Genomic DNA, 12927 nt, shown 5'->3' on the forward strand with positions numbered 1-12927 from the left:
CATGCCCTGCACCTTAGTGATAGTTCCTCTCTCTGTCCTTTCCTTCCATCCAGTACCATCTACTGCCTGTCATGCTTCACAACGCAGCACACACTCCGGCAGGGCTTTCGTAGGCTGTAGGCTGGGTTACCTATTTACAACATCTTGAGTTCATTTAGGCTTTTACTGCATTACCAGAACTCCTCTGAGGAGTGCAAGAGGAAGAAAATAATTGTCTGCAGCAGTTCATGTTGCAGAAAAATCTAATTAAATTTCAAGGATGGAGATGGCTTCCTTCCACTAAAGGCTTTCCCCTGCTGAATTGCAAAAGCATATTGCAAATAACAAAGGGGCTAAAACTTAAAAATACACCAAAGGAGAAAAGCAAACAAAAAAATTGCCACAAGAATGTTTGATGCCAGAAATCATTAGACAACTGCAATTGAAAGGCCATTACCAACTCCCACTATAATAAAAGACATTATAATTGTAATCTGAACAACTCGGGTGCCACTTTCTACATTGTATACTTATCTCTCATGGGACACATCTTGGCACTGCTGCTTATTAATGTAGGTGATAATCATGTAATGAATAGCTGGATTGATAAGAGTATATTGAGAACAGTTGCTAAAAATAGCTAAAATAACAATGCACATTATATCTTTACTGGAATCCTTGAAAAGAAACAAGAAGGACAGTCTTTAAAAATTATTTAAAATATGAAATAAAGATAACCATAGCACTTAGAAAAATTTGTTCCAATCACAACTTATTTTAGGTTTCACATTTTTCTTGTTAGAGGAGGAATCTGTCTTAGTGAACAAAACAAATCACACAGGTAATTAGATATTGAGCAAAAGGTAGGTGTATATCTCTGAATTGTAATATTGCCTGTATTTGTCAAGTTGGAAAACATACCTGTTTTAAATTAGTGCTTTTTCTGGATGACAGCAAAGTCATCTTAAAACTATCATCGTTTCTCCTTCTTTTATCATTTCAGTTATTTGGGTGTTTCCTCGCCTGGGAGACACGAAATGTCAGCATTCCTGCTTTGAATGACAGCAAGTACATCGGGATGAGTGTATACAACGTGGGGATAATGTGCATTATTGGTGCTGCTGTTTCTTTCCTTACTCGGGACCAACCCAATGTGCAGTTCTGCATCGTTGCTTTAGTGATAATATTCTGCAGCACCATTACTCTCTGCCTTGTGTTTGTACCTAAGGTAGGTGAATTTGTTTTGCATGGATCTGCATTTTTTTCCTGCTGTTTTGTAATTATGATGTAATATGTAGGTGTTTATCAAGTGCAGGGGATGTACATGAATTCTTAACCAAGGCCATCTATAAACTCTTCCCTCCAGGCTCTGAAGGAAAAGCAAAGCTTCGTGACATTTTGGACAATGTGTGAATACATGAGCTTCTAAGGCCTGTATTTTTACTGAAATTGTGACTGGGTTTTCTTCTGTAGTTTCAATGGAATAGTCTCTATTTCCAACTTTCAGGCAATTTTTGGAAAGAGTGGAGATATAAGTGGAGGTTCAGGGAGGACAGGTCCTGTTGTCTACTCTGCCATGTTTCTTTTCTTCTCTCTTCTTTTTGGTGACCAGTTATAGGTACCAAAGGAATGGCATAAAGCTGTCTCTGGGGAGTTTTAGGTTGAATATTCGAAAAAGATTCTTCACCCAGAGGGTGCTTGGGCACTGGAAAGGGATACCAGGGAAGAGGTAACAGCAGTAGCCTGACATAGTTCAAGAAGCATTTGAACAGTGCTCTTAGGCCCTGTGCAAGGCCCATGCAAGGATCACTTGGTGTGATCCTTGGGGTGTTCCTGTGCAGGACCAGGAGCTGGACTTCATTGATCCCAATGGGTCCCTTCCCAGGATGTTCTAAGATTCTTACATACCCTAAACAAGAGCCTCAAGATCTCTGTCTCTATAACTATGAAATAGTAAGATCTTTTTAGTTCACTACCACGATAAGAGGTCGATTGTATTGAAACCTCTGGGTATTCATTTATGGTGGTACAACAGACTTTGTCAGTACCTCAGAGGAAAACTGTATGCATGCTGCAAATGCTGACACTGAAGTTATATTAATTAACGGGTATATTAAAGGTATAAGGAATATTACATTAAAGGACTAAGTGAGGCACTGGCTGGGAGACACATGCTTTCATTTCCTTTTGCTCTTTTAGGCTCTGAGGACAGGTTCATTATGCTTTGTTGGAAGAATCAAGAAGGCACTTACAGAGGGCTGGAACTTGATCAGTTCCCTTGCAGAGTTAAGCTTTAGGCATGAATATTACAGATCTTGAATGAAGGGAAAACTTTTTTACGTAAGCTTACTCAGCAAAGCTTCAAGTACTAAAGAATGCATTTGATGCTTCAAAGTAAAATGTTCAATTGTATTCTTTTTAAGTGGATTGTGTGAACATAGCTTATTACCCCAAATTAGATACACATGCAGTTGGATGTCTGAAACATTTGCCAGGCAAAATGTATGTATTTTTGCCTCTAGAATTTGTTTTTAGATTTTTCAAGTGAATATTCATAAGAGGCTCTTTATTGGGCCATGTTCAATCAATGTATTGAGCAAATTGTAGTCAATAGATTCTGGTGCTAAGTGGCATCCCATCTGCTGGACGGCCAAGAACAATGTGTGCAGAAGAAGCAAGAGAAACAAGCTAATAAACTTATCTCAAAGCGTAACCACTAAAGGAAATTAGAGGTACAGGCTAGCAACACAAGTTGATTTGTGATCTGCAAAAAAAAAGCAAAATAATTCATTCTCCAGGACTGACTAAACAGGATGTTTTTGCAAGTCTTGCAATTCACTTCTCAAATATTAAAAATCCATACCGATATGTATAGTCTTATTTTTGTTCTGGATCTTAGGGAAGAATCACAACTTTGTTCTAAATTGATGGGACGTTCACAAACACGGCAATAGAGTGTATTTTGAAACACTGCAAGATTTAAGGGGGTAAGCCGTATGAAAATGCATATTAAAAGTCTGATGCCGAAAATACTTCCAAAGAATGTCAGAACCCTCTTCAAAGAGAATTATTAATGCCATCCATGCTCTTTGCCCCTTTGCTTTCATGCTGCTCTGCCCATCTTTCTCTTCTCTTGTCACAGGCTCTGAAATTACTTTTCTGATTCCTTTTTTAACCCCTTTCTCTGATCTTCTTTTAAACTCCAATTACCCTACCCTCATTTTTCCTCTCAGTTTTTTTTACTCAAAATACAAACATGAACCATAGCCTCCTAGCATGAAGTCCCTAAGCTCTTTCAATGTATTGTCAGGTTTCCAAATGCTTAGCTGTTTAGCAATAAAATTCATCACTGGATAAGGTACAAAAAGAAAGATGTTGATGCAGGGGCTAGAATGCAGCACTTCCAGTGCCCATGTGAGTGTTTTCACAGCTGGAGAGCTCTTCTAGCACTTGTGTATATTGTCTTACATCTCCTCTGGCTGTGCTGTGCCACAGTCACAGCAGGAGAGCTGGCAAGCACTCTCCCCTCAGCCTGCTCCAGCACAAGTTGCACAATACCTCATCTGGACACCACAAAAGATTATATCCAACACCACCTAGTTTGTACGTCTAGGTAAGATGTTAGCATGAGCAGGCTCCAAATCTCTCTCTCCTCAAGCAATTATGTCATAAATTAGTACAATCTTGGTGACTTAGGAAGAATTCTGGTGAATACTAAAGCCTGTTGCTCATCAAGCACAGGGTATGATAATGAAGATAGCACTTTTTCATTTATTAAACTAACCAGACAGATGCAAGCAGTAATGTGGTTCTGAGCCAGGTGAGTGCCATTATTTCTCTGCTATACCGAGTGAAGTGCATTCCTTTTAACTAATCTTCAGCAGTCTCCTGGGTCAACAGTGCTGAAAGTCAATTTTACCCCACAGCCCTTTTATGAATCTAAATAGGCAACTGCTCAATGATGTAGACACACTAAGGAATGAAACATGACATTTTCCCCTTCCTTCTTGTCAGCTCTACTAGTCTTATTTACTCATAACATGGCAATTACTATAGTTCTCCACTTAAATGTCCAGTTCATCCATTGCCATTTTGTTTAATACCAAGTGCCTCAGAAAAAAAGCATGAGGAAAATCCCATAGCAGAGTAAAAGAGATCAGAGGAAAAAATGCTCATTACCCTCTCCATTCAAAGATACAAATGTTTGTAGCATTATACAGCATTGCACTTACATTTACTGTACACATTCTTGTTATCCAATAAAAAACTTCCCAAACATTGTTAAAACCTTTATAGATTTCTGCATTCAAGGGTGTCTTGTACAAGTTATCTGCAGAATTCAAGCACCTGTTACGTATATTTTTCCTGTTTGAAATTAATTTCTATGTCTAATTATTGTTTAAAGGACCAAGGTGTCTATAGTACTTTTCAGCATACCCTTGACTTGTTTAAAAGAAAAAATCTTCATATGCATTCTCTCTTCATGAAGTAATTGTCACAAGCTTATTTATCCATGTTTATGAAGCTTCCATGTCCTTCCATTTTTTTGACTCCATCCATTTTGAGACACAACACTGGGCTCACTTGTAGTTGCTCAGCAAGTGCATACCATTTCTGGCTGCAATGGCATTAACACATTAATTCTGATCCAGTTTCCTGCAGAGCAGCAAGGCAAAATCAGTTCTAGGGATTAAAATATTCCTTTTCTGTGTTGGTAGCATTCTATGCCTATTTGCAATAGGCTGTGTGGATATTCAGCATTGACCCTTTGTGAAAATTGAAACTGCACAAATGTAAGACAGCAAGATAGAAGTTCCACTGATGTTATGGTAGAAAAATAAAATAAAAATCTCATCTAAACTAATTCTTTGTACTGCATGAGCCAACAATGTTGCTCATGGACTTTTTAATCCAGTCCACACTATGTGAATTAATTCATTACACTATGTCTCTGTTGCAAAACACCCAATCTTTAGCTATAAACTCCTAGGTAGAGAAAATTCAATGGCAATTCTTCTATCTTATATTCAGTTTGAACTTAGACCACATCAAATGGCAGAACTTTTATCTTGTAACACTTCTGCCTGCTGCTTTAAGAAGCTTTGTAATTACCATTCTTCACCTTTAACTTCATGTAGTTTTTGGACTGGGACTTAGACACATCAGCTATTACAACCAGCCTAATTTGAAACAAAGAATTGTGAGAGTGAAGACACTTCCCTCTAGGAAGACTCAGCTACAGCGAGATACCCAGGACCTTAAGCAGTTGAGTCTTGATTACTTCAAGATTAATAATTCCCAGCTCCTCTGAGTATCTCTACCAGCATTTGACCACATTCACAATAGGAAAAGGTTTTTCTGATGTTTAATTTTGGGGTTTCAGCTTGTGCCTCCCTCCCTTTCTCTGCAGATTATTGAGACGAGTCTGCCTCCATCCTCTTTACTCTCTTCCATCATATACTGGATAAGCATGACTAATGTAATCCCCCCACAATATCTTAAGGCTGAATAATCAGTCTCTACTTGTATCATAAGGGCTGCAACCTTTTTCAGCATCTTTGTGGCCCTTCTCTGGCCCTTTCTTCACTACACTTCTTTCTCTCTTGTTCTGGGGGGCCCAAACCTGGACACAACATCCCAAGTGTGCTCTCGCTCAGGCTGAGTAGAAAGGAAGGATCACCTCCACTGGCCCAGGGTACTGTTGGCTCATGTTCCACCACAATTTCCAGTGCCTTTTCTGAAAAGCTACTTTCCAGCCAAATAGCCCTTGTGCTGTTTGGGTAGGTGCTTGGGGTTTATTTCTCCTCTAGGGCAGGACTTAGTATTTCCCTTTGCCTAGCTTTATGAGATTCTTGTTTGCCCAAGCCCATTTCCTTCAAGACTGAGGGACAGCATTAGCAACTGGCTGCCACAATCTTCTGTGCTTGTCGGTTCAGCCCAGTTTGAATCCACTACAGTGGTCCCTTGCCCAGTCACTTTATCAGTTTAACCATGAGGGTGCTCCAGGAGACAGTGTTAAATCTTTGCTTAAGTCAAGAAAAATAACTCTCTACCCTCATCTACCAGCCCAGACATCTCACTGAAGACAGTTACAAATAAGGGTGGTCAGGCAGGATTTCTCTTTTATAAATCACCAATGACTGCTTCTAATCATGTTCTTGCTCTTAATATATTTAGAAATGGTTCCCCAGAGGATTTACTGCAGCATCCCCCATGGACTGAGGTGAAGGTGGCAAGGAGATATTTCCCAAAATTCTTCTCTCACATCTCCTGAACATAGCTGTGATGTTTCCTTTCTTCCAATCTTCAAAAACTGCTCAAAATCAACATCATCTTCCAAAAGTAACTAAGACTAGCCTCATGATGACATGGACCAGTTCCCTTAATCCTCAGGCATACAACTTGTCAGGGTGGCTGAACTGGATGTAGTCAATTACTTTAGAGGTCTGGAATTTTTGAAGGCAAGTTTTACCAGTAAACACTAAGGTGAAAAAGAGCACCTTAGCCTTCTCCATCTACCTTACCACCTGAAAAATGAAATGCATTATCTGCAAGCATCATCCCAATCTGCAGCCTTAGTCTGTAAATATATGCCAGGGACTGCACTCTTCAGAGTCTGAGCAGTCAGATCTCTCTTGATCAGAAGTTAAGGTCTTACTGGAGCTGCAGAACATTTCCATGCTCTTATTCATAAGAGGAATCAATTCCAAAATGCAACTATTCCACAAAATCTGGCTGGGCTGTGCATACAATTGTCTCTCTTTTCAGACAACTCAACACCTTTGGATTTATGATTTCATGCCTATCCTCTCAGGGCAGGGAGCTCCTTCAGCTTTGCCTGTATACAAATATATATGTATGCTGCTTGGCAAGTAACATAAATTTTGTGTTCTCCAGAGTAATCTGAGAATCTCTCTTCCTGCTGCCAAACAGCAGTAGCTTTCTCTCCTCATGTCGAGGTGATATTTTCACATTGTCACTGAGTGTTAAATTTTACTTAGATTTGCTTAAATTAAATATGTTTAAGGTTAACCTTTTTTTTAAGTGACTTATTTAATTTGTTTGAGCAGATTTGCTTTATTTTGGGTTGCTAAAACCTAATTAAGTTTCCGTTTCTCTCCAGAGTGCAATCTCCCATGGGTTCTGTCTGTTAATACTCCTGCTTCATGTCTCTCATTGCTTGAATGTTACTTGTAACTTGTAAGAAAGGAGAAATTTCAGATAAAACTGTGCTTGGGAAGAGAAGGGTTTGGTGGATTGTTTTTTTCTTGAAGAAGGACTGTATCTTTTGAAAGTACAAACATATCAATGAAGGAGAAAAAACTTTTGATAGAATATTAAAATATATTTTAATTTATTTTAAATCCAGATAAAAATCTTTTGAATTAGTTTTTTTCTTATTTTTTGAATGCTTCCCTTCTCATAATCATTTTCATTCAACCTATTCTATAAAGTTATTCGGAAATCATCTCAAGTAGTACACATGGCAAGCAGAGCTCACTTTCCAGAGTTTTATACTTGAAAGTCAAAAAGGAGCTCTTAGTTTTCCTTTCAGTACTTTGAGATACAAAATAACTAGCTGCAAAAATAAAACAGGATTTCTTAAGGCTTTTCAACCTTTCAGCTCATCACACTGCGAACAAATCCAGATGCAGCCACACAGAACAGACGGTTTCAGTTCACTCAAAATCAAAAGAAAGAAGATTCAAAAACATCAACATCAGTCACCAGCGTCAATCAGGCCAGCACATCTCGACTAGAAGGATTGCAGTCAGAGAACCACCGCTTGAGAATGAAAATTACAGAGGTATTGTTTACCGTGTATACTGTCTAGGCACTTCATTTTTCATTGCTTTTTTTGTTGCAATTCTGCAATCTGCTTAAATACTGGCTGCTTTTTAGAGAAAAAAAGTTAACTCTCCCCATAGAAATAACAGGAAAGAGACAATTTATATGGGTTGCTAACTCGTACAGCAAATACATAGCAGGTGTGATGAAATGAAAATGTGCCTTAGCAAAATGGAATTAAACTTGCCCTATTTATTTGTGACAGGCCAATTACCCTGCTGTTTCACATGGATATGCTGAGCTCCACAGCTCCAGAAGTGTAACCTTTACAAGCGAGCGTAACAGAGATCCGCAGCCCCAGGGGCATTTAAGGGCTGCCTTTGTTCCTGTTTATGGTTGAGTTCTGAGGCTGCTGTTGCTGTTATTTCTCTCTGAGAGTTTGCTTCAAAAACTTGCTAGACAGATTTTTACATCTTCCATGAAACAGAATTATATAGTTTGCTAAAGTAGAAAAATACCTTTATGAACATATGAGGTGACTCTTTTGGCACAAAGGTGGTGGTTTCTTCAGTATCTTCTGAGGGAAAGGCTGAGTACATGGACTGCATGAATCCCCTCAGAGCTATTGCATGTACATTTATAGTTATGTCCATCCTTGCTCAGTAAACCTGAAATGATGACAGTCTTGAAGACTGCCCAATTTTTGAGACAAGATAACCCTATCTGATCATGTCATAAAGAAATTAACCTGTTCTCGCCCAGTCTGTATTCTTATACCTTGAAGAAAAACTGTTTTATTGCAACAGTTATTTCTTTGCCCAGATCTTAAGTAATGACAATTGCCTAGGTAACTAAAAGGTATTTACTCAGGCTACCAAAGAGTCCAAAAGTAAAAGTTATCTCTGCCTTGTTAAAGAAATTTAGTTCAGGTCCCTTTCATGTGAGCCTTGAAATTTTTAATGAAGGCCTAGCTGCCTGCTGGCTATTTCTGTTCCTTTACTCTACTGTAGTTTTTTTCTACTAAGCCTCATAACACAAGATCTCAGCCTGTGCCTTGCAAGGCTGGTGATGGTGAGCACAGGCAAGGCTGATCAGAGCAGACACATTAATACTTGCAAGACCTTGCCTATTTCTTTTGGACTTTGCTTAAATAGATTAAATTCCCAGAACCAGTGGGTCCAAATCAGTTTCATTGTCAAGGGGATTTGGAACATGCCCCACCATGGCTAGCAGCTACAACTCTGGCTCACCTACTTTGAGTTGCTATGTCCCAGTTCTATAAGGAATAATGTAAAGCTAAAATCAGCACTTTTAAAACTCACTTAAGCAGGTAGTGAGTGGGACATACTCTGGACACTGCATCCTGCACAACAGTTCCCAAAGAGGATTAGGAAGCTTGTTTCCTGTAGTTTTCTATTGGGGCTGTAGACAATTGAGAACAAGTCAGCCTCTGAGGAGAGTACACTATACTCTCACATGCCATAGTTCCCTTAGATTCCCCTGTATGTTTGATAATTGGATGGATGAAATGGTTGTAGCTCTGTATGCCACAATTTTACATGTAGGTAATAAATAGTTGAGAAGTTTTCCGACTGGGCTTTCTTATGCCCATATCTCTCATTTGTCAGTGCACTTGAATTGTTTAGAGAGTTCCTAGCTTCCACTAAAGCTTATTCCTCTCCTGTGCCCTATGTGCAATATCACAGTTGAACACAATTTGTTACTTGTGACATTATTTTTAGAAGTAGTGTAGTAGTGCTATAAGAAAATCATATTTGTCAGAGTGTAGTAATTGCATTACCACCTGCCTTCCAGTCTAATTATAGAAAGCTGTGGCTCAGTGCAGATACCTGAAGCAAAGATTCTTAAATTTTGAAGGATTTGTACTCTTTGTTTTGCAGCTGGACAAAGACTTGGAAGAGGTCACAATGCAACTTCAGGACACTCCTGAGAAAACAACATATATTAAGCAGAACCACTATCAGGACCTTAATGACATTCTTAGTATACGGAACTTCACAGATGGCAAAGGTGAGTGTTAGTAAAATCCTTTAGTAGCTTAACATGACAAACCTTTGAATAGCAATCTCCCTGAATAGGTTTCAGAGCACTCAGACCTTGGTAAGGCTTGGTAAGTTTAAATACTTTGGTTGAATTACTGAGAGTATGCAGATTCACATAATAAGCTAGATGGTACCCACTGAGTAGTTATTTCTGTATGTATGTCTTCTATTGCAATACACGGGGTGAAGTAGGAAAATTTTAGAAGTGTACTTGTGTTCAAGAAGTCAAGCTTTTGGGCTGCATGAAGAGAGGAAAGTCACAGAATTTTAAGCCCAGTTAAATATGTGCTTGCCTAATTAGGGTACTGAAGTCCTGCTTTTGGACACTGCTGTCAAGCATGTAAAAGGGAAGCACGTAAATATTTCAGTGCTGATTTGGATTCTAAATGCAGAATTGAAGCCACTCATGTATAAAAATTCTTCCCTAGGAACTGATAAAAAAGGATTTAATGACAACTGTAATATTCCTAAGTTGTTTCTCCTGTGTCTCTTGCATTGCTCCCTGAAGAAATGTATGCAAGAGAATTGCTTCCATTAGAGCCATTTTGCTTTTTGGGAAGCAGTAAAATCTGGTGCATAGTGCAATAAAAATGGAAGCCAGGACACCCACTTTCCATATCTGACTCTAGAATGGATCTACTTTGTGACTTCTGGCAAATAGCTTTGTACAGCTGACTATTACTGTAGTGTGTGGAAAAAACTGGTTGCTCTGTGTTTGGAATTTGTATATTTGCATGTTTGCTGCACTGCAAGGATCAGGCTTCCTATCAATGTGGCACCATAGGCCTGATTAAGTGGGACAAAAGTTACTCCTGTGAATAAATTTGAAGAATAATTTTAGAACAACAGTTCACATATGTTTTTGAAGTGTATTGATGTTTTGGTTGGATAAGGTTACTTTTTTTTGTTTTATCCTGGGTATACAATGGGTTGTATAACTTGTGGCAAAAAGAAGAAAAAGGGAGAGTTCCCAGTGTCCTTTTTAAAAGGAAAAAAAAAAAAGACAGAAGAGGGGAAAGGAGGAAAAGGAAAACGTAAATAGCTGCTGGAGGCGTGTGATTATTGGGCTGAGATCAGGAGCAAGAACTAACATCAGTGAGTGGGATGAGGCAGTTTGAAAGGAACACATAGAATGTTCTTCTCATGTCAGATGCTCCAGGAAAAATGATAAATCATGAATAATATTTCAAGCAGAAAATATACATTGCATTGTGCCAAATGCCCATCTGAGTTTGGGTTTTAGAAACAAAAAGTGTTTCTCAAGAAATACACTGGGTATAAATTTAGGATGGATACTTCCCACAGCAAGATGCACTCCATTAGCAGTAGGTGGCTGGCAATGAAATCAAGTATAAAATATAACCTTTCTGCACTTACTTGTGGCTATGTCTACAAAAGACATTGATGCCTAACTGCTGCTTTAAGCAACAGCATCCAAGATTGTCTTTGTTCCTAATTTTCCCCCAGTACAGCTCCCCAACTTTTACATTTCTGCTGTGGGGTGCATAATTAAAATCATCTGTGAGCATGAAGTCTTAATGTCCAGAGCAGCTTGGCACTACGTATTATTGGGATTTACAGGGCAGATATTCTGCATACTGAAGTTGCTGGACACAATTTTCTCAATGGATCTACCACATAAAGCTCCACACAAATGGTAGGACAGGTGGGGAAAGATGCTTTCCATTGTCCAACTTTATATGGAAAGGTTGGGGCATCCATTCACTTGGGAATAAGGAAGACCTGGATCCCAATTTGCAGAGGTGTTTGAAGCTGGGTTCCACACCTGGTGGCAAGTACTTCATGCATGCATATTATAGTTTATCCTGATTCTGACACAAGTGATATTAAATATTCATACTTCCAGGCTCTGAGCCACTGTGATCAGCAACTCTTGCTAGCCTTTTCCTGTCGCTCCAATTCCATTTCTTCTGCCTCTTATCTTTCCACATTTCCCTGGCCCTTATCTACATCTGAATCTCCTGTCTGTTTCTCTCACCGCACCCATTCCCAATAGTCAGCCTATGTCCTTAATATAAATTTGCCATTCCAATCAAAATAACAAGGCTTTGGAGAATTCATGCTGCTGAGTCATGCTACTGCTTCTGTGCAGATTCAAACAGACATCACTTAAATGGTACTTAAAAAAATTCTGGCCCTTACGGCTACAGGAAAGCTAACTCTGAATGACACAGCTATGCTTTCTGTAGCTGTGCATTTCATGAGCTTTCAGAAAAGGAAAGAGACTGGAAATTATGCATCCCTGGTGGTACTTGAGTGAAGCTTCAGAATTGTAAATAATCTATTAGCATGACCTAGAAGTGACCATCTCTCTCATCCCCACTGTGCAACTGGGGAAGCCAGTCCAATATTGATTTTAAGGTGATTATGAGGCTTGTGCCTGCCTTGATCTTGTGAAAAATGTGAGCTGGGAGAGTGGGAACAGGACAGCGAAGAGAGAGGCTCAAAATAGCAGCTGGCTTGGAGCTAAAAATCACAGCAGATAATTTGCCACATTTGCTTTGTGGTTCATTTCTATGGGAATTGTTTTTATCAAATACCTTGCTGTTCTGGAGGAGCTCCCACGGAGAATGCCATGTAGTGTAACCCCATTGCTATTGCTTACACAAACTCACGGCACTGCTCTTCACAGAACAGATCATAACAGGGGATTTAGGCAATGCATCTCGAACAAGCCCTAATCAAACTTTAATGCCATAGTACACTCCGTAGGCTTCTGATCTGTAAAAATTGCCCAGAGTTAAAAATCCTAATTCCTACAGACAAGTGCCAAAGGAGGTTGTTGGATTCATCTCTTCCTTCCCCACCACCCTCGTTTTCATCAAACATGGATTTAAGATACAAAAGTCAAATTGCTTTAGCCAAAATAGGTAGAAACAGCTGTGAATTTCTGTATCTGCCTGACCTCAGGCAGCGTTTCATAACTTTGGGATTCCTGGTTAGTTATTAACAGCAACAGCTCCTGGTGTATCCCAGGAGCACTTGCTGGCACAGGGTCTCCTTCTTTACAGCACACCTCATATAAAGAGAGATATTCTCTGAGATACTCATCTCTTGTTCACAAATGCATAATGTC

At 39.2% G+C, this 12927-nt stretch overlaps 1 protein-coding gene across 1 annotated transcript in view; it reads left to right on the forward strand.

Annotated features, from left to right (window-relative positions):
• GABBR2 (gamma-aminobutyric acid type B receptor subunit 2) overlaps positions 1–12927 on the forward strand; it is a 244100-nt gene that overhangs the window by 216068 nt on the left and 15105 nt on the right. Inside the window, exons 13-15 of the mRNA XM_066313731.1 lie at positions 983–1207; positions 7604–7786; positions 9669–9798. Coding sequence (XP_066169828.1) covers positions 983–1207; positions 7604–7786; positions 9669–9798 — 538 coding nt within the window. The remainder of the gene's footprint in view (positions 1–982; positions 1208–7603; positions 7787–9668; positions 9799–12927) is intronic.

This window comes from Sylvia atricapilla, chromosome 1 (assembly GCF_009819655.1).
Source record: "Sylvia atricapilla isolate bSylAtr1 chromosome 1, bSylAtr1.pri, whole genome shotgun sequence".
NCBI classification, from domain to species: Eukaryota; Metazoa; Chordata; class Aves; order Passeriformes; family Sylviidae; genus Sylvia; species Sylvia atricapilla.